The sequence below is a fragment of the Sinocyclocheilus anshuiensis genome, unplaced genomic scaffold, assembly GCF_001515605.1.
Source record: "Sinocyclocheilus anshuiensis isolate Anshui unplaced genomic scaffold, SAMN03320099.WGS_v1.1 scaffold822, whole genome shotgun sequence".
Taxonomy (NCBI): Eukaryota; Metazoa; Chordata; class Actinopteri; order Cypriniformes; family Cyprinidae; genus Sinocyclocheilus; species Sinocyclocheilus anshuiensis.
In genome coordinates, this window is record NW_015539892.1 from 584,453 (window position 1) to 605,935 (window position 21,483).

Genomic DNA, 21,483 nt, shown 5'->3' on the forward strand with positions numbered 1-21,483 from the left:
TGGAATCGAGATCGCGATTCGACAGAAGCTGCGATTGTTATGCATATCTTTCAGTGAAGCACGGTTCTGTGATCAGCAGTAAATCTCCATCCGAAGGCCAGAGGGCGCTCTCGAGCTGAAACTCCAAATAATATATAATTTTCATTAAAATAAAGTATATTTACAATGCAATGCCTTTATCACTGCTTAAATACTATGAAATATGTTGCGTGCCTTATTCTGTGTAAGAAGCCACATCTCAGAAGAATTTATTTCAAACACTCGACTGACGTTATGAAGTGAGTTTGGAGTAAAAATATGTTATTAAATGTGCTATTTTCACATACATTCTTTCAGATGGAGCAGCATTTACTTCACAGAGCCGTAGTTCACTGAGAAGCTATGCAACAGCTGTCATTATCGCAGAATGATTTCAGAATCATGCAATAAAATCGTCGGCGATTTTTTTGCGTAACTTGTCAGTGAACTACGGCTATGTGTAGTAAATGCTGCTCCGTCTGAAAGCACGTGTATTAACAAATAGTACTATGGCAGGCTTTTTCACACAACTAAAAAGTTAACTCAATTAATCTGATCAAAACTGCTGTTGTACACAATCTACAACATGCCTTCTGTCATCTGACTGATAACTTCTTCAGCAAAGAAAAATGTATAATGAAAATATCATCTTACTAAGACATTTTTGGGAGATATAGTGGCAACTAATATTTATATGCATTTAATGTAAGTCTGCTAAGCTGTTATAAAACTGTCATAGATTTACATTACAAGCTATTGTAATCTCATCTCTCTTTTTTGGACATAAATAACAACTGCACCCAATAGCATTTTTATTTTTTATTTTTTTTTTGCTTAGTTTGGGCCTCTCACATCATACTATATGAGCCATAAACCTGATATATCAAATATAATACAAAAAATATATTTTTATTTTTATTTTATTTTTTTTTGTCTAAAATTTCAATAAAAATTTGATTTTTCGGACTTTGGTTTCATAGGGTTAAATCGCATGTGGTCATAGTTACAAATGTGTTCACTTCTCTTGCTATGTGATAAAACATGATGTGGTGCTTAGATACATGAATTATTACCATATTCATGCACCATTTGCACTCCAAGATTCTTCAAGTAATGTTATTACAGTAATACGCTTTGGCATTTTATAAGCCCTCTCTTGGTCGAAAACCTGAAATAAATATCTAGATTGAAATTGGGCTGCCACTAACGACTATTTTTATTTCGATTAATCTATCGACTAATTTATCGATTAATCTAAGCGATTAATACTTGTTTAATATTGACCAAGCATCGTTTAATTCAAATGTCCACTTAATCTTTAATATTTGGCCATTTCTTTACGACAGAAATGCTATAGCCACTGTAATTTAATGAATATGTGGACATCAAAACGTGTAAATTCAGAGTGAGGGTTTGAGCTTTTATTTTGAAACCGCGAGATAATGATGTATTCTCATGTGTTTGCGTGGATTTATAAATACCAAATACCATAATATTTGTAAAAACCTTACAAATCTGATGCAATGGCGCACGTTGCTTTCCCAGATGAACGGATTATTTTGGTAATTATTATCGAATAGTCGAATAGAATCGACGAATCGCGGCAGCCCTAGATTTAAATAAATGATTAAATAGCGCGGTCAGCACGAGGGCCTCGCGAATACACAGTTCAGAAAATTTGTCCGAAGAAGAGAGAAGGAGAAGGTCAGTAACTTTGAGTCAACATGTACATGCTTTAAATAGGAAGGAAGAGACTGGTGGTATTATTGACGAGCCTTTTTCTCTGGCGGAAATGGTAAGAGCGATTAAAAGAGCAAAGCCTACTTCTCCAGGGAAGGATCAGGTGTGTTATGTAATGTTAAAACACTTTGGGGAAGGATCACTGTTAAAGTTGCTTGAGTTATATAATAAAGTGTGGAATGAGGGGAAACTGCCAATTGCATGGAAAGAAGCAGTAGTGATTCCGATAAGGAAACCTGGCAAAGATCCAACTAAACCCACAAGTTACAGACCAATTGCCCTTACATCTAATTTGTGTAAGATAATGGAGGGAATGATAACAGATAGATTGTCATATGTAATGGAAAAAATAAATTTATTGGAGCCCATCATCTGCACACTTCCTCACCCGCCTCGTCCGAACCTGCCTGCCCGCCGGCAACAACCGCTGCATTGTGGTCAGTCTCGTTTCACACCATTACTGATGTGCTTAGTACTCTATTTTTGTTCAAATAGACCGAGACAGGCTGCTGAAAATTCAGCCTTGCCATTAAATGAATAAACTGCATTTTAAAAGATATTAAAATAGTTAAGTTATTTTAAATTGTAAGAATATTTCACAATATTACGGTTTTACTAATATATAGAATATATATAAATTCATTTCATCACTCAGTATAAAAAAAAAAAAAGAGGTAAAAATCGGGTTTATAGTAATGAATGAAATAGTCAATATTTAAATACATAGTGTTTTGAAAGTGTAGCCATAACACTTTAAATGTTAGAAATTAGATATAATGTGCAGTTATTTTCTCTTGCAGTATTGTGCCACAAATGATGTTGACGCAGCTCAACTTGAAACATTTCTTCAAATTTAAGATTAGTTGACACGGTGGGTTTGTTTGGTTTTTCAGATGGTGTGCGAGCACTCTGATGTGTTTGCGTCAGCGTGTGCCATTGCCCGAGCTTTCCCGCTCTTCACCCGCCGTTCAGCATCTTCTCGCAGGACAGAGAAGAAGCACGTCACTGTGGAGTTTGTCACTGTGGGTCAGGACAGTGGCCCGCTGGAGGTCTCCACACTGAAGGTAAAGCGATAAAGTGTTCAGAGCTACTTCCCTGTGCCTCAGGTTAAGTTGGTTACTAGTTAATTTATGATTATGCATCATTATATTACATCCATTTCAATGTGCAAGTGGTTGTTTCCAGTGTCTTGCCAGTGCAGCGGATGGAGTTCGTCTGGCTGCTCGAATCGTAGACGCCCCATGCAGCGAAATGAATACTGATGACTTCCTAAAGGCAAGCATTTCTACTCGCAGTTTTATTTTAATATTATTTATATATTATTATAGTATTTAATAATAATTTTTCATTTTAATTTTGGTAGTTTTCTGTGTGCTTTTGGCACTTTTATTAATATTTTTAAATACATTTAAGCATGATAGAATTTTATTTCAGTTTTAGTCATTTTAGTGCTTAAACATATTTTGTTTAATTTAGCAGGGTTTCTGCGGGTCTTAAAAAGGGCTTGGTCTTAATTCGTCCTTCTATAAATTAAGGCCTTAAAGTCTTACATCAGAGCAGAAAAGTCTTAAATTCATAAGTTTATGGTATTAAATGTTGCATGCATTGCAAAAAATCTATATCTTCATCAGTAATTTTCAATACTATTATCTAAACATCCTTAAATCAAGATACATTTACTTGAGATTCAAATGTAAAGTTTAGTTTTGAAAAACTGAACAAATTTCAGTTTGAATGCTTTATGCTTAAAATAAAAAAACTCTTGTCAATGGGGAATGAAAATGTCTTTTCCTTTTTTTAATTTTCACTTAAGTTTTTCATCTAGCGTTTATATTTTATTTTATTTCAATTAACAAAAATTATTTTTAAATGTTATTTTTATTTTATTTATTTATGTATTTGTTACTTTATGTATGTGAGAAATGCATGCTGAAATTGCTTTTCCGCTCATCATACATACATTATGCAATCTTCTGCAGGAAATCAAGGCAGTGGGCAATGAACTAGGCATCACTCCAACTATAATTCGAGGAGAGGAACTGATACAAAAGGGCTTTGGAGGTAATCTTGAGTTTCTTCTTTAAAAAGGTCAGCCGATTGCAACATTTTCTGATCTATGATGAAAAAGATGAGCTTGCATTCTCATCACAAGATGAGTGGATGGATGTTATTTTAGAACTGCTGACTTAAACTTCATCTGGAAGAAGCAGCACTTTCTGGCACGTAAAGGAAAATCGTGCACGCTATTTTAAGCTTGAAAACGCATTTCGTTTAGCAAAAATGACGCAAGCAACCGTTACTCTGTGCATATGTTTACTTGTGCAAAATCATTCTCTCTTTAGGCATCTATGGAGTTGGTAAAGCTGCTCCGCATCCTCCTGCATTGGCTGTGCTCAGCCACACTCCCTCAGGAGCCACGCAGACCATTGCCTGGGTGGGCAAAGGCATTGTCTATGACACAGGCGGTCTCAGCATCAAGGGCAAAGTAAATACTGCACCTCACTGTCTGCCAAGTGCACTAAACGGGCAGAGCACTCAATAATACTATAATGTTTTTTTTTTAAAGGTGAAGATTGTAATTTTTTTTACGGTATTAATATGAAACCCATTCCCGCTTAATATGCAGAGTTTGCTGTAAGAAACAAATTTTTTGGTTGATTTTCCACAAAAAAATGCCATCAGAATGGACTGTTTGTGAGACCAAATGCAGATATTTTGCAATGCTTTTTGGTGCCGCTAGAGGCACACAAGTGACACCTCACTGTTAAACATCAGACTATATCTGCATTTAAGATTATTTATTGTTTGTACAATTTATTTTTCTCTCCTTTATAGACCACAATGCCGGGAATGAAGAGAGACTGTGGAGGAGCCGCAGCCATTTTAGGAGCTTTTAAAGCTACTGTTAAACAGGTACTGATTATTTTGGCAACTAAAGATTACTGGCTGCTAAACTTATCTACACTAAAAGTCCTTACCCCTGTCTCAAGTGGGCAGCCAAAACGGCTTGCACTTTACACCTGGTATTAATATGTCTCAAATCCATCCACAGTGACCGTGTAATATTTTGTTGATGGGAGGGTGTCTCATTTCAGGACTCCATGCATTTTCAGTGTGTGTGAAATCATGTGCTTGTATACACTAGCATTCAAAAGTTTGGGGTGGGTAAGATTTTTTCAATCTCTATTCATAAGTCTCTTATGCTCACCAGCGTTAAAAATGCTTTTAAAACTCTAATATTGTGAAGTATTATTACAATTTAAAAGACCTGTTTTATATTTTAATATCTTTTAACATGTTACTTATTCCTGTGATTAAAAAAGCTGAATTTTCAGCAACATTACTCCAGTCTCAGTGTCACACGATCTTTCAGAAATCATTCTAATACTGATTTGCTGCTCAAGAAACATTGTTATCAATGTTGAAAACAGTTGTGCTGCTTCACATTTTTTTTTTTCAGGAAAAGATCAACATTTACATTTAGTCATTTAGCAGACGCTTTTATCCAAAGCGACTTACAAATGAGGACAATAAAAGCAGTCAAAACTAACAAAAGAGCAACAATATATAAGTGCAAATGACAAGTCTCGGTTAGCCTAACACAGTACACGTAGCAAGGTGTATATATGCGTGTATATGTATGTATGTGTATATATATGTATGTATGTGTATATATATATATATATATACACACACACACACACACACACACACACACACACACACAAAGAAAAACAAGTAGATAGAATAGAAAAAATAGAAAGCTAGTGTATCTTTGTTTTTGTTTTGTTTTTTTTTATAAAAAAGAAGATAAATATAGAGAAAGTAGAATTAAAATAGAATAGAAAGTAGAATTAAAATAGAATAGAAAGTGCTAGAGTTAGAGGGTCAAATAAAGGTGGAACAGATGTGTTTTTAGTCGTTTCTTGAAGAAGCATTTATTTGTAACATTATAAATGTCTTTACTGTCACTTTTGATCAATTAAATGCATCCTTGCTGAATAAAAGCTGAAAAATCCATGCTGAAAAAATTAACCTTACTGACCCCAACTTTTTAAACTAGTCTATTTTTGAGCATTTCTGGTTTTTGCTTATTCAGACAGTTGTTTTCTTTTAAAATTGTAGATTGTTGTTTTCGTACAGTGATTACGTGTGGCATGAGTGATGCATTACATGTTGATATTACAAATGCGAAATTAATCATATTCATCCCTGATGACATCTGAACAATACATTTTGTAACTGGTTTGCATCTGTATTTGTGATCGCATTGCACAAAACAGATGTTAATACCAGGTGCAACCTTAACACATGTTTGAAGTTCTGATGTTTACTTCTGTTGCATGTCTCAGGGCTTTAAGGACAATCTTCATGCGGTTTTCTGCCTAGCTGAGAACTCAGTGGGACCTACAGCCACTCGACCAGATGATATACACACTCTCTACTCCGGAAAGTAAGTTTTGGCTCATTAATGAAAACATCTTCCATGTGTCCTAACCAGCGATGCAGTTTGCTTGTAACTAAGGTGTGTTTCCATGATTTCTCAGAACAGTGGAGATAAACAACACGGATGCTGAAGGGAGGCTGGTGCTCTCTGATGGTGTTGTATATGCAAGCAAAGATCTTTCTGCAGACATCATACTGGACATGGCAACACTGACCGGCGCTCAGGTGCGTTGGTGTTGACAGACATAGTAGTGTGTTAGGATCTTCTGAATGCACTTGCTTGCTTTTCTTAATTCTATATTCAATTTCAGTGCAGTCATTCTATCTTCTTTGAGACATCTGAGTACAAGTCTTTACAGGTTTTAACTGAGAACAAGATCTTGTATATTGATATGAAGAGTGTCACAAGATATCAGGGAGAATTGGAGGATTTCCAGAACACAAACCGCTTCTGTTTATCAGCTAACACGTATCGTTGTTTTAAACTGCTTTATGGCTGTTGCACTTTGGATTTTGGAAAAAACCGGTTATATCTTGACTTACAGTATATCTTGTGTGTTCATAATCATGTGATGGAAGCTCTTTTTTTTTTTTTAAGAGTGGCCACTGAATCACTTTGTTTTTCGTCATGAATTTTAGTCACTGATGCTGACCAAAAAAATCCCTTTGATCAGACAGCAACATGTAAGAAAAAAAAAAATAACTTATATTCAGCAAGGATTAATTAAATAGATCAAAAGTGACAGTAAAGACATTTATAATGTTACAAAATATTTCTATTTCAAATAAATGCTAATTAAATCAATTTGAACTTTTGGAAAAAAAAAAAAGTATCACAGGTTTTCACAAATGTTTTTAACATAGATGAGAAATGTTTTTTGACAAATCAGCATATCAGAATGATTTCTGAAGGATCATGTGACACTGAAGACTGGAGTAATGATGCTGAAAATTCATCTTTGTCATCACAGGAATTAAAAAAAATGTAAATCATAATAATTTTTAATAATATCACTGTTTCTAAATCCAGTTCCTAATCAGTAAAATCAAGTCCCACACTACTCAAACATCCTGTCACTTGTGCTTTCCGTTTTCTTTGTCTGTGGTTTCTGCAGGGAATCTCCACGGGGAAGTATCACGCTGCTGTGATGACCAACAATGAGCAGTGGGAAGCCGCTTGTGTGAGAGCGGGCCGCAGCAGCGGAGACCTGGCACATCCTCTGGTCTACTGCCCCGAGCTTCACTTCAGTGAATTCACCTCAGCTGTGGCTGACATGAAGAACTCTGTGGCGGTGAGGAAACCGGGAAGAGATGGGTGTGGAGTGAAAGGGGATAAAGAGAGTGTACTTCTTTTTCCCCATGCACAAATGTTCACCACAATGATCCTTCAGTTACCGTAATTGTGTACCATACAGTGCATAGTAATTGTTTACCATTAGGACATGATGGACTTTTTAGCTTTTACAGCTTTTTTTTTTTTTGTTTTTCTTTTTTCATTTTTACATATTCTTTTACTTTTTTAAATTTTTTATTTGATTTCATTTTTTATTATTATTTTTTATTTTACAATTTTTTTATTTATTTTATTCTTTTTATTTAGGTTTAATTGTTTTATTTTACTTTTTTATTACGTTTTATTTTAACTTTACATTTTTTACTTTATATTTAAATTTTTTTACTTTTTGTTTTATTTGACTTTTACTTTTATTTGACCTTTTTATTTTATTTAGTATTACTTATTGCTTAAATTTATTTTACTTCTTATACATTTTTGCTTATAATATATTTTAATTACATTTTTTTATTTTACTTTTTTATGGATTTATTTTAATTATTATTTATTTTATTGCTGTCTGAATTGGAATTTTCAGTTCTTCACAACCTAAGACAAAATTCAATTTAAATAATTAGCTTTAATAGTAATTTCATGTGATTAACTGGTGCATATTTTGTATGTCTGCAGGACCGTGAGAATGCGCAGAGCTCCTGTGCTGGCCTCTTCATTGGCTCTCATCTGGGTTTTGATTGGCCAGGCATTTGGGTACATGTGGACATCGCTTCACCAGTCCACGCTGTGAGTATAGACTGAACATGAACTGAAATGGTGCGTATTTCTCCAAGAACTGTTAATAATTCATCAATGTGGATTGTGGACAGGGGGAGCGTGCCACAGGTTTCGGTGTGGCCATGCTCTTGGCTCTGTTTGGCCAGGCGTCTGAGGACCCCTTGCTCAACTCTGTGTCGCCGTTGGGTGCCACCACAGCCAAAACTGCCTCTGAAGACCAGATGGAGAGGGACTGCAAGAGGAGGAGACTCGTCTAAGATGTTTTTAATCTTCAAAATGATTAAATCTCAGTCACGCCTTGTACATGTTCTTTCACAAAAGTTGCATCCATTAAACACACACACACTTGCTCTACCCCGTCCTGTACTGACCACCTCAGATAACCTTTCTGAGTTAAGCTGACATTATACACAGTTATGAATTTAAATAAAAGTGCAACGTTGTCTCAACATATGTTTTGTAATGTACATGTGAATCTCTTTCACAGTTTGCCGTTTTGAAGTTGCCATAGGGAATGTTGCAGGAACAGCAAGTGGCTTGAAATAATTATCAGCATGTTGTACTAAGGTCTTCAACATTTTTCCTTTTTCAATCAGAAAGTGTTTAAAATGCAATCATTTGGTTTTCATTCCAAACGTAAATGACATGATCACAATGTTAGTGTAAGTGATGTTTTTGCCACTAAATGTGTGCTGACGATATTCACTTTTGATACCAATTTTGTGTGAAGAATATGGAATGTGATTGACAAAAATATTTTCAGAGTAAATGGGTAAAAAAAAGCTTGTTCACATTCATTTTCTCTGCTGTATGTCTGCAATTACTCAAATTACGATTACCATAAAATCTACAGATTGTGACATCAAAATTTTAATGCAAAGGGAAATATCAATTTGACAATTTCTCACCGCCAATTATCTGACATACTTAAACTAAAATTAATATTAAAACCACTTCCATGATATGTAATGATAACAGCAGCTGACCTTTGTGTAATAATAATATATTTAATCCATTTATGTTTTCCCAAAAACATGTACGATTTCATCTAAAAACATGAAAAAAATATTAAATTAACATTAAAACTTGCAGCAAAATTACACTGGATTTTATCTTATTAGTCTTTGTGTATTTTATATATATAATATATATATATATAATTTTGCATTGACATTTTAATGACAATTATAGTTAGATGTGTGTTTATACGTATACATTTATATTTTAAATTAAAAAAAATGGTATTTAAACGTTAAAGTATTTCCACATCCTGGTAGTCTGTTAGACTGTCTTTATGCTGATTTTATCTAAAGTCTATCAATAATACAGTAATGGGAAGTTATGATATGATCAGTCAGTCACTTTTTCTGAGTTGTGAACTGAATAGAAAGCCATGATCTGGGGGTGAATAAAACACTGTAGATTCTTCCACAGGTTCCACTTTAATAGGAAGCTCATCTTCAGACTTGATTTCAGCCTTCTGAGGAACATCTTCCATCTCCACAACGACGTTCCCGCGAATTGTAATCTGCATGTGTGGCAAAGCAATGAAGCTCTTGATAATGTCCTGTCGTGATGCACTGGGATTGACTGTGAGCACTGACCTTATGACCTCGTCTTCAATCTTTGGCTTCACAACATTTCCTGTTTCTGGTTTAAGATCCAGGTGACCACTAAACTTCAGTATGATGCCAGTGCTTTTATAATGTGTGTTGCATGAGACACAATATACAGTTGGGCTTGACAGTGTCACGTTCTTCAGTATATGTTTACAAGGACAAATGAAGAGATTTTTAATGTTTGCACCAATGATGTCACATTTAATTGTTTCTGTTGGCACTTGAACAGCAGCTGCTGTACCTTGAGATGGGATGCTGATGATCTGTGTGTCTTTGGTAGTTGATAGGGATGTTTTTCCCCTGAACTCTCTCACAGAGACATTTGTGACGTTGTACCATTCACCGACAGTAATGCTGTGCTCACACCAGACCGTCAGACTCATGCAGCCTGTAGTATCTGCAACAGTATATTCGGTTCTTGGAAGATACCGTCCATTCCATACAACACTGTTTCCCCTGCGCAACTCCTGGATGATCTTTGCATTAATGCTGACCTGTGCAATATGCAGAAAACAAACAGATGCATATGGCTCAGTGACTTGACACTTGGCTCAGTTATAAAAAAATTAAAAAAAAACATTAAAATGAAAACAAAAATTACTTGAATACACCTATCCATTTTTTTCTGATTTTATGTAAGTTGTATGTATTTATTTATTTGGGTGGGAGAGTTAAAAATAATACAGAGAAAATAAAAATACAGAAAAAAACTTTGCTATTAGTAGTTCAACAATCTTTTATAATTGTGTCTTTAATGACATGTAGTTTTCATTCTCCAAGAATATGTTTAAATTGTAAAACTGCTTGTAGGCCTATTTATTATAAACTACCTACCCTCTTTGGTTGTGTATGCAGGTTAAGGAGTTCAGACAATTGCACAGCTTGTGGACTAGCAAACAAGCTGTTGTTAAATGATTCTCTGAGGTCACGAACGCAGGACATTTTGGATCTGTGAGTGTAGAAGACGTTCATTCTTCTGCTGGACTCCATAGACGGCTGTAAAACCACGTCATCTAGTGTAACTAGGCTCCTGTACAAAGGATATCATGGTTTAGACACATTTACAATCAAACTGACAACAGAAATGAACAGGATGGGTTTTTAAATAATTCTACTGTATATGTGATTTAAAATGTTGCTCAATAAACCATTTTAGAAACTTAGAAAAATAAGATGGCTTTACTTTTGTGAGAGAAGACTTACCGGGTCTTTTCAGCGTTGTGGAAGTGCATGTGATCTTCTGGTCTGAAGACCACAACTTTGCTATATATACCTTCATGTTGAAGAACGGCATCAAAATATCTCTCTTTTATGGGGCTCACGTCGCAAAGGAACCCCTTAACCTGATTCCTTAATTTTTTAGCTGGACTTTGTTCTGCCATGTCTGATCACATGGGTTGCAGCTGTTAACTTGCTTTTAAAGTTAAATAGGAGCAGTTGACATATTAACATACAGCAAACAGTATTTTAGCTGACCAGACATCTTCATATGATGTTCAAATTGTTATATCAAGCAAAACTACTGGAAAATAAATTTCTTTCTACTTTTTTTTGTTTCCAAGTTTCTAGTTCTTACCCATGACTATAAACTGTTCCCTTATTTAAGAGGTACATCAGGTTCATTCTCACTGTGTCACAGAACTACAAACACACTGATAACAACTGACTCAAGAACACCTCTGTGTTTAGAAAAATATATTTCAAACTTAGCTAATGAAAACATGAACACCTAAACAATAAAGTGCACAGTGTCATGCACATTGAGCTACCATTATCACCTTTTCATCTATTATCACTTTATCACTATTATACTTTTTATCACTTCTCTGATCAATGCATTTGTTTCACTGAAAACCACAGTGCTTCAACATGTGAAACAGATGTCAATACAAGTACTATTGACTATGCTATATATTACATAAAAGAATAGCAGAGAATATGCTTACCTGTGCTCACGTCTCCTATGCTGTAAAAATTAAGACTGGACTTTGAAATGCAAACATGTATTATATAACTTTATGATCTGTAAATATTATTGAAAGCAGAAGTACACAGCCCTACTGATTATTTATTGTACTTTTTAATTCAATATTTTCGACCACTATTGTTAACTAAAAATAAAAACTGTTTTTCATTCATTTAAAGGGGTCATATGATGCTGCTAAAAAGAACATTATTTGGTGTATTTGGTGTAATGAAATGTGTTTATGCGGTTTAAGGTAAAAAAAACAAAACATTATTTTCCACATACTGTACATTATTGTTTCTCCTCTATGCCCCACCTTTCTGAAACGCGTCGATTTTTACAAAGCTCATCGGTCTGAAAAGCGAGGTGTGCTCTGATTGGCCAGCTATCCAGTGCATTCTGATTTGCCAGCTATCCAGTGCGTTGTAATTGGCCGAATACCTCAAGCGTGTGACAGAAATGTTACGCCCCTTACCATACTGTGATGCCCTGTCCGGCCGGAGCGAAGAGACAAAAACATTAAAACCCATTACAAACGAGGCATTTGTTGCATCCAGTGGGGACATATTTATTGAATATAATGACTTATACTGTCTTTTTATGCGTTGCTTTGCATCGCGCCACGTAAACATAAAACCATGTCTGCATTTGTGATCGGAGAAATGACAAACAAGCGCTACTCTACACTGCTCAAAACTCACGTTTGAATCATCAGTGGCAAATCCTTTAAATATGAAAACGTACTTACAGGCTGTGAGTCAGCATTATTTGTCAGGATACCGGCATTGTAGGCTACTCTCCCAGAAAACAATCCTTGTCCTTCATAAAATGTGCTGCACACATCTGAATATTTGGGTTAAACTGTTCTGGAACAGTGTTGTAAATACAACTTAACCACTGATTTCTAGTCATGTCCTCTTTTGGAAGACCAAACAAAGTAGTTAAGCTCTCACAACGAAACAGCATCTCCACGACATGGTGGCTGCGGCAACAATACAGCCAGAATCAAAGTTACGCCTTCTTTCTTTGTGTGAACATTTGGGCGATGTTATGCAAATCTTCCCACATCGTGACGTAGACATGTGGGGGTGTGTTTAAACGAAGCGTTTTAGGAGGGCGTGGACGTGTCTTAACTTTGATAAAGAATATCTCTTTGGGTTTGAGACTTTAGTCTTTGCAACTTTAGGGATCTTATCTATTCACGAACAGCTTGTAACTCTCCAAAGAGAAAGGAAAACTTAAAATCGCATCATATGACCCCTTTAAATAAAGCAGAAATAAAATAAAATTAAATTAAATATAAATATCACATTAAAACATAAATACTTAAATTAAAATGAGAAATGTTGCCTTGGCAACTAACTAAAATAAAATAAGTATTAAAATGACTAAAACTAAAATTAAAAAAGAACAATTAAAGCTAATAATTAAAGCAAAAACTAATAAAAATGTTACAAATCAAAATATGAACAAATACTATAATATAGTAAATACATAATACTAAAATAACACTGTTTTGGGCAAAAACACAGCCTACATTTTAGACCCAATATATATTTTTTCATATTACGTGCCTCATTATGCCTTACAAAAAATTATTGATACTAGAGCATTTGTTGAGACTAATCGTTTCCACAAACACACACACAAACAGAGAGAGAGAGAGAGAGAGAGAGAGAGAGAGAGAGAGACTCAAGTGGGCTACAAAAAAAAAGAGAGAGAGAGACTCAAGTTGGCTACAAAAAAAAAAAAAATACTGTAAATTTCTATAAGTATTACCCAAAAAAGATCCAGTTAATTTTATTGCACACTGACCTTTTGTGACAAAACGCCCTATGCTGTCACACCCTATAGGGTAAGTTGTAACTATGGGAAATTAATGTTTACTCAGAGCTTTTTACTGACACTGAAGTAGATTTTGAAAACGAGCATTTATCCACAAGTTTGTGACAACTTCCGTGTGTGACAACTAGCCCCGGTCTCGCCAATAATGTACTGTCAGTTATTTCGAGGCCAGAAAGCGTCTGACAAACATAACCTATTTTTCTTAGAAGGTGTCCAATAAGGGTTAGTTTCGATGTTTTCTCCACGCCTCCACGCAGACACGAAGAATAAAACCGCAGTGCAGACTCGTGTGATGATAATAAGACCGCCTGAGATTCAACATGGCTCGCGTGTTTCTCTTTTATCTGTTTGCTCTGTCGGGTGTTTTCGCCGGACAGTATTTTAACGAGAACGAGCCCTGCTACAGACCCCAGCCGAGGAGAAACCTACAAGGAGTTAAGTATGTAACTATCATTTGTTCTAAAATGACAACAGTTGTGGGTATCAGATGTTTGTTCCCAAGTCAGACTGTTAAGGCTAAAAATACTGTCTTAAGTAGCCACGTCTGTTTTTTTACTAGTAGGTTTTAACTTTTCTTCTTACTCTCTTAAAAACTGCCCTAAAAGAGATCAAATGAAATAAGTTCTGTTCTGGACATGTTAATGTCATGCTGAGAAATATGCAAATAAGTGTTTGAAGTTATTTCCTGTACTGTTCTGTATGCTGATATATTTCCTGTTATCCTCAGCTTATTTATAGTTAGGTATCTGTTAGATATTAGCTAAGCTGAGCTTTGGTACATTCTAATGATATTATATACTTTTTATTTTTTTATTTTTTTTATCCTGGCTCATATGGGCTTTGTGTGGAATAACACTCGTTTTACTATTTTTGTTGTATAAAATGTGAGTTTTCTGTTTTGAACTGATTTGCCAAAATGTGCAGTATTCAGCACAGCATACTGTATCCCACAATGCAATGCACTCAAATTGACTTTGAATTTCCAGTGAAGTGCATGAGATATTTCCCCCTATTATTTGGTCTCATTTTAATTTTTTGGCTCCATTGTTGCCCAGTGTATTGCAGGCGACTCACGTCATGGCAATTCGGCACATGAAATTATTAAGAGAAAAACATAGCAGAGTGGTGAAAAGGTAGCCATCATGAGGCCGTTTGACACCTGCTTCATTTATTATTATATATATGTCATGCCCCCAAGATTAATTTCTAATTTTTGGTTGTTAACTGAAGAACAGATGGCCTGTGCATGGGTTATTTGCTGGAGTTTCCTTCATGGCCACTTGCTGCTTGCTTTGAATGCCTTTTCGGTGTTTTTGTGATCAGTGAAGAGAGCTGGATTTGTGGCTTAATGGCATACGAAGATGGTTAAACAACTTGAAATTTCTTGTATTTTTCAGGACTGGACCACGTCCTTATGAATATATGAAGTTAAAAGACCTCCCCAAAGCATGGGACTGGAGAAACATTGATGGCGTCAACTACGTCAGCACCACACGCAACCAACACATTCCACAATACTGCGGCTCCTGCTGGGCGCATGGAAGTACTAGTGCTATGGCAGGTGAGGGAAAATGTTGTTAAAAATGTTTTTTTGTGTGTGTGAATCACAAAAGGAAATAGTAAGAATAATGTCCTGGCTGGTTTTCCCCCCCAAAATTTCTGGTAAATATCTTTTGTGTTCTGTGAGGGGGAAAAAATCGTGGGATTCACATGAGGATGAGTAACTGAAGACTCATCTTTTTTGTGAAACATACATTTTCATGAGGAACCACAGAACAGCCCCGTTGTAGCCTCTTACTTCTAACCTAGTTGTTTAATCATTAAAAATGCAATGGCCTGGATCTGTCATAAGCAATTATGATGTTTATGCCATTTGACACTGACGTACCACCTGTCTATTATCTTGATGTTAGATTCATTTGTTATATATATTATATAATTTTTGACTATCTATTTTTATAATAGTCTTGCAAAATAAAGCACAATGAAAAAATAAAACACTTATATAATTTTTAATTTGACTACTAACACTTAATAAAAAAAAAATTATATATATATATATATATATATATATATAATTTTCCAGTTTTGATGGCACTCATAATTTTTGATTTGACCAGTTGACCTTGATAATCAGTATTTTCTAAAGGTGAAGCATGTGGGGCTTTTTTTACTGACCCTTTGTAGTAAAAGTTTGTAGTTTCTCTTTTCTTGTCAGCCGTTTGTAACTTGATTGCTCTCTTTTTTTCTTTTAGATCGGATCAACATCAAGCGGAAAGCAGCATGGCCATCTGCCTATCTCTCTGTCCAGAACGTTATTGACTGTGGCGACACGGGTTCCTGCAGTGGTGGAGATCATTCTGGTGTTTGGGAATATGCACACAGTAATGGCATTCCTGATGAAACCTGCAACAACTATCAAGCCAAAAATCAGGGTAAGAAAGATGTTTGGTGGAGCATCTGGTAGTTTGCTTGCATGGACATTTGTTTTGCATTAGTTTGTATTTCTGTTTTTTTCAGACTGTAACTCCTTTAATCAGTGTGGAACCTGCACAACCTTTGGCGTGTGTAATGTAGTAAAGAACTTCACTCTCTGGAAAGTCGGAGACTATGGCTCAGCCAGCGGGCTGGACAAGATGAAAGCTGAGATCTATTCTGGAGGACCCATCAGGTATACAAACTGCTTGGTTATGGATTTGTAAGATCAGGTAATATAATCTCCTTATAATTGAATCAAGATTTTGACACACTTTTGCCTTTGTAGTTGTGGAATCATGGCAACAGATAAGCTGGATGCATACACAGGTGGTGTGTACTCGGAGTACGTACAGGATCCCTATATAAACCACATTGTATCTGTAGCCGGCTGGGGCGTTGACGAAAATGGAGTGGAATACTGGGTCATCCGTAATTCTTGGGGAGAGCCATGGGTAAGCAGAACCTGAAAATTAGCCCTTCAAACAAATGAAGATGTTGAACGTGTGTTCTGGTCTTTTATTTTTTAGGGAGAGAAAGGCTGGCTCAGAATAGTCACCAGCGCGTACAAGGGCGGCAGTGGGAGCCAGTACAACCTCGCCATCGAAGAGGACTGCATGTATGGAGACCCCATCCTACCCAAAAACTACCTGTAGATGGCTGTGGCATGTTCTTCACATGCAAACGCAGTCTTAGATTTGCCAAAAATGTTTTTTTTTATGCTGCCCAAGATCAGTTGCAGAAGTTTGGTTTTAATCGTTTTTAATCTCAGGAATGTTTTATCAGAAATTGTACAGAATTGTTTCTGTAATTCTGCATTCATAGGCCTTATTTTTTTAATGGTTTTCTACACTACTTGATGAACAAAAAGGGAAAAGTAGTTCACCCTTTTTTTTTTTATACCAGGACATTTAATATTTTAGGATGTTTTAAATGGACCGACCTCGGGCCAAATGGTCATCTAATGATCTTGTTTTGCTGAAAAGGTTTTGGGATTTGCTATGTTGTATTAAAAGCAAACATCTCTTTCTGATGTGGATTTTGCTTTTAATGCATCTGTCAAACCATGTCAACATGTGAAGCCATGGATCAGTTTAATCAATGCACTGTTTTCAATCACACTCTTCAATAAAAGTCTTATCAAGTTTTACTTCTTGTCATTTTTTATGGGCATTTTTGCTAAATTGCTTTAGTTTAAACTCAGAGCAATGCCTCAAAGTTTATTACCAACATCTAAACTGTCTTTGTTTTCAGTTATAGCAGCCAAGGACCACACCTATACTTTTAACAAATGCTTTCATAAAGCTGCCTCTCAATTAAATTGCCATCTACATTTACTAAAGACTAAAACCTCCAAAGAAACATGTTAACAGTATACCTGACCACATATATTTGACACATAGATTTAGTACAATCATGTTTAATAAAAATTACAACATACAAAACGAAAAAACAACCTCACAAATTGTTTCTAAGCAAATTAGAAGCTCTACAAGCTATATTCATGTCAATATTTTCTTTGAAAAGGTCAACACAACAGTTATGTACCCTGAAATTAGTTGTCTGTCTATGAAGGGTGCTCCGGTCCTACGAGTTGATCCTTTCACTTTTCAAACGTCCCTCTAATTTCAAAGTTTAGTTCATCATAATGAAGTTGGATTTGCAGTGAGCTATAATGAAAAATTGGAGATTATTAACAAATCACTACAAGTATAAATCTACATAATTTGCATGAGTTGCATTTGTGTGCCTCATCATAAGTCATGGTTCCTCTTTTAAAAAAACGACTCACCAATGAACTCCGCTACAGGGTCATGTTCTCCCTCAGTGCGGATTGTTCCTGCTATGCTGTCATTTTCTAGGATGGGCAAAAACAGCTGGACAAAGTCGGAGGTATATGGAGGGGTTATCACATCTAGAACCTGTCCAAAATTAAATGGGGACAAGAAAATCAACCACAGACTCAATAATGACAGAAGAAACTGCCACTCAAATCAATCAAAGCTCAAAACAAAGCCCTGAGACTCACCTCTGTAACAAAGTATCTGATAAGTGAAATATCTGTGTTGAGCTTCTCAAGACATTTGCGGATGTAGCTGACCACTGGAAGAACATAACCTCGACTCAATAGGTGAACCATACGGTCCAGTAAGGTCTTCTTGAGCTCCAGCTGAAAAACAAAAGATAAATATTAGTCAGAATTTAGTTATAAATGTGAGCACTGGAGACGCAAATAAAAATTACAAACCTGCTCCATGACATCAAGCTGCGAGTGCTCTGTCTCGAACAGTTTGATGAGCAACTGTAACACCTGAGGATGGAGAAGCTGATGGCATGTGCTGATCTGAGAAATAAAGACAAATGTTTATTCTTCAGTATCTTCATAATAATGGTTAGGGAGGTGACCAGTTTGTACACTGTTGGTATATTTAAATTCAAATACAATGGTATGACATGGAGGTTATGTTTACCTCATCTAGCAGTGCTAGATGGACAGGAGTGTGGTCCGTCTGCAGCTGGAAGTAACGAGGCTCAGACACCGTCCAGTCGACCCACTTCAGCACTCCCATCGCTACCACTGGAAACCTGCAACACAAATACAAAAATATCAAATATATAATCTTGTAAGACACTAATGTTCAGAAGGTCAAATGAATCCTTTTATTCAGCAAGGATTTTCAAAAGTGACAATAGTATTTTGACAAAAATATTTTTTAAAAATGCTGTTCTTTTGAACTTTCTATTCATTAAAGTCTCCTTAAAAATACATATATAAATGTGTTTGTTCATACCTTATGCACTGGTATAATGTGCCGAGTTCTGCTACTAGTTCTGTAGCTCCCTTGTTCTCATTGCAGCAGAGATTATGAACCGTCTCAATGGCCTTTGAGGTCGACTTCAGCTCATCCTTATTTATATTCACACGCTTGTTCTAGAAACAAGTAATATTTTATGTAATCCTCCACAACATTTCTTGTAAAGATAATGTACTGAGAAATATGTATATACAGTATGTGTTAAGAGTGGTTTTAATACACACTTTTTTCCATGTTTCCACAACACTAGCAGCATACGCTAAGATGTGGATGTATTTATGCTTGTGGTCCTGGTTGATTTTAGCTCCAGGTTTAAATAGCGACTGCATGAACAGATCCAAAAAGGCAGGAACTCGGATCTACACGGAGAGAGGAGCAGTTCAGTTAACATCAGTTTAGTAAATACAGTTTTCTATAGGTATTTGTTAAAGAAATAGTTCACCCCAAATTTTAAATTTACCATAGGCGATTCATGATGTAAATGAGTTTGTTTCAGATTTGGAGATATTTAGAAATGTAGTTAAAATGCCTTAATGATGGATGTGTTTCTTACAAACACAGCTTTTCACTTCACAAGACATTAACTGATGGACTAGAATTGTGGATTATTGTGATGTTTTTATCAACTGTTTGGACTCTCATTCTGACGGCACCCATTCACTGGGTTTCTCCCAATCTGTTCCAATTAAAGAAATAAACTCATCTATATCTTGGATGGCCTGAGGGTGAGTAAATCTTCAGCAGAGATTCATTTTTGGTTAACTATTTCTTTAAAGCTAGTAACAAATTGTTAGCAATATAATTTATGTGCAACTTAAACATAAATATACAATACAATAAATATGTTAGAAGTATTAAGTATTTCTTCTCTGCATCTCTCCTTTGCATCATTGGCTTGTTTCCTAATATAGCTGTCTAAAAAATGTGCAATTCTATACTATTGTCTATTACTATTATTATTATATTATTGGCGCCGAACAATTTGTGACAAATCGCTTATGCTCCTCTAGTATAAGTTGCTTTGGATTAAATTGTTGGCTAAATGCATAAACTTAAATGTAGATTCTGACCAGCTCTACAGGAGGTGGATCCATGCTACTGAACATCTTGAACAGGACTGTGATGTCTGCTGGGTTCAGAGCCCCTTTGGACAGCATGGCACCAAGAGCCTGGCATGCGCGTGGATATGCAGCAGCTGTGCCCAGTGCTAATGTGATCTGACTGGCATCATGTCCTCTAAACATTGAAAACAAATCAATAACATGGTTATAATTGATAATCTGATCAATAAAGCAGATCAAACAACTGAGAGTGTTTCACAAAAGCACCTCTCATGGGCGTATTTCTGTACTTCCTGTCCAATTCGCCGCATTGCTGAGCCGCCCTGCTCCTCCTGAGCGAGGATGGACATCATGGCCTGAGCGAACAAGTACGTGTGCTCACCGTGACACACCATCTTCTGCTCAAAACACACAAGAATGAGATCCGATTGTAAAAATACAACCATAAATATAAATACTGCAACCTCAAAAAGTATCAGCAATACTCACAGCAAATTCAGGCAGATTTTTCTCCAGATTCTGTTCTCCTCCATCCAGGAGTGTAGCGAGAGAGGTTCTTAGGACTCTGGAGAAAACCTCCAACTGTTGACAGGCTGTGGACACACTTGTGATCTCTCCTTGGTATCCTGCATCTGAAATCAACTAAAGACAACATACATGATCAAGAAACATTTTTTTTCCCACTACATAAACTCAATATGAAAGTCTTTGACTCACTTCAGCCCATTTTCTTTTTTTACCTTGACAGTGAAGTTGAGCATCAGGCAGTCTGGATGTGCCTCAGCCAGTTTGTAGAACAGATCTCTCCATGTTGTGTGTGCTATCATCTGCTCCAACCATGCTGGTGTCTGAACAGAGATGAACATTAAACTCATTAGCCTGATAAAGTCCAACTGTAAGTAGCAAAATACCTTTTCTTCTGTATTGCAACGCACATTCAAGTGTAACAGCTTATCGAAAAACAGAAAATGTAAGATTTTGGAATTTGAGATGCAAAAATTAAAGCAGATTAAATCATGTTAAAGATTCGAAAATGAATTTATACAATTAAACACATGGACAAATCATTCACAATAAGATCATTAACCTGCATTTACAAAATAGATAAATATACTTTATTGTGAAAATGACTACTTCTGACTATTGTTTTTGGAAATAACAGGCTACAGTCTCTACAATATTTATGCAACACAAATTAAATCTTTATAAACACCATAAAAATATATAATTCTTAAGGAAAATGAAAAGGAAAAAAACTTGTAACATTTTGTAACTACTTAGTAAATCTTAAAAAGGAAAACAAAAATACTAATCCCTCAAATGAAGAATAAATGTAATACCCCAACAAATTATGAAAAAATAACAAATGTACTTAACTTTATAGAAACTTTATAATTTATTGAAAAAAAAAATATATATATATATATAAATA

At 35.6% G+C, this 21,483-nt stretch overlaps 4 protein-coding genes across 5 annotated transcripts in view; 2 read left to right on the forward strand and 2 right to left on the reverse strand.

Moving 5' to 3' along the window:
- The window catches only part of LOC107685831 (probable aminopeptidase NPEPL1), an 8,758-nt gene extending 225 nt beyond the window's left edge, over window positions 1–8,533 (forward strand). Inside the window, exons 2-12 of the mRNA XM_016482566.1 lie at window positions 2,123–2,195; window positions 2,652–2,822; window positions 2,944–3,033; window positions 3,738–3,819; window positions 4,101–4,243; window positions 4,594–4,671; window positions 6,111–6,211; window positions 6,306–6,429; window positions 7,320–7,496; window positions 8,168–8,278; window positions 8,362–8,533. Of these exons, the coding sequence (XP_016338052.1) occupies window positions 2,123–2,195; window positions 2,652–2,822; window positions 2,944–3,033; window positions 3,738–3,819; window positions 4,101–4,243; window positions 4,594–4,671; window positions 6,111–6,211; window positions 6,306–6,429; window positions 7,320–7,496; window positions 8,168–8,278; window positions 8,362–8,526 (1,315 nt within the window). The 3' untranslated portion in view covers window positions 8,527–8,533. The remainder of the gene's footprint in view (window positions 1–2,122; window positions 2,196–2,651; window positions 2,823–2,943; window positions 3,034–3,737; window positions 3,820–4,100; window positions 4,244–4,593; window positions 4,672–6,110; window positions 6,212–6,305; window positions 6,430–7,319; window positions 7,497–8,167; window positions 8,279–8,361) is intronic.
- Window positions 8,534–9,473: 940 nt separating this feature from the next.
- On the reverse strand, window positions 9,474–11,298 carry LOC107685844 (uncharacterized). Its single transcript, XM_016482578.1, has 3 exons — window positions 11,092–11,298; window positions 10,723–10,918; window positions 9,474–10,382 (listed from the first exon to the last, which is right to left on the reverse strand). Exons 1-3 carry the CDS (start codon window positions 11,268–11,270, stop codon window positions 9,624–9,626), a joined length of 1,134 nt encoding a protein of 377 aa, XP_016338064.1. The 5' UTR covers window positions 11,271–11,298; the 3' UTR covers window positions 9,474–9,623.
- A 2,497-nt stretch (window positions 11,299–13,795) lies between these two features.
- Window positions 13,796–17,321, forward strand: LOC107685845 (cathepsin Z-like). The gene is made up of 6 exons (XM_016482579.1): window positions 13,796–14,138; window positions 15,097–15,260; window positions 15,955–16,134; window positions 16,220–16,370; window positions 16,464–16,629; window positions 16,705–17,321. The coding sequence occupies exons 1-6, from the start codon at window positions 14,020–14,022 to the stop codon at window positions 16,828–16,830; spliced, it is 906 nt and encodes a 301-aa protein (XP_016338065.1). The 5' UTR covers window positions 13,796–14,019; the 3' UTR covers window positions 16,831–17,321.
- Window positions 17,322–17,666: 345 nt separating this feature from the next.
- LOC107685805 (negative elongation factor C/D) overlaps window positions 17,667–21,483 on the reverse strand; it is a 5,872-nt gene continuing 2,055 nt past the window's right edge. For both annotated transcript variants that reach the window (XM_016482529.1, XM_016482530.1), the window contains exons 5-15: window positions 20,792–20,899; window positions 20,541–20,693; window positions 20,319–20,449; window positions 20,061–20,226; window positions 19,215–19,349; window positions 18,967–19,106; window positions 18,646–18,760; window positions 18,423–18,518; window positions 18,204–18,344; window positions 17,967–18,096; window positions 17,667–17,844 (exon numbers count right to left, since the gene is read on the reverse strand). In XM_016482529.1, coding sequence (XP_016338015.1) covers window positions 17,810–17,844; window positions 17,967–18,096; window positions 18,204–18,344; window positions 18,423–18,518; window positions 18,646–18,760; window positions 18,967–19,106; window positions 19,215–19,349; window positions 20,061–20,226; window positions 20,319–20,449; window positions 20,541–20,693; window positions 20,792–20,899 — 1,350 coding nt within the window. In that variant the 3' untranslated portion in view covers window positions 17,667–17,809. The remainder of the gene's footprint in view (window positions 17,845–17,966; window positions 18,097–18,203; window positions 18,345–18,422; window positions 18,519–18,645; window positions 18,761–18,966; window positions 19,107–19,214; window positions 19,350–20,060; window positions 20,227–20,318; window positions 20,450–20,540; window positions 20,694–20,791; window positions 20,900–21,483) is intronic.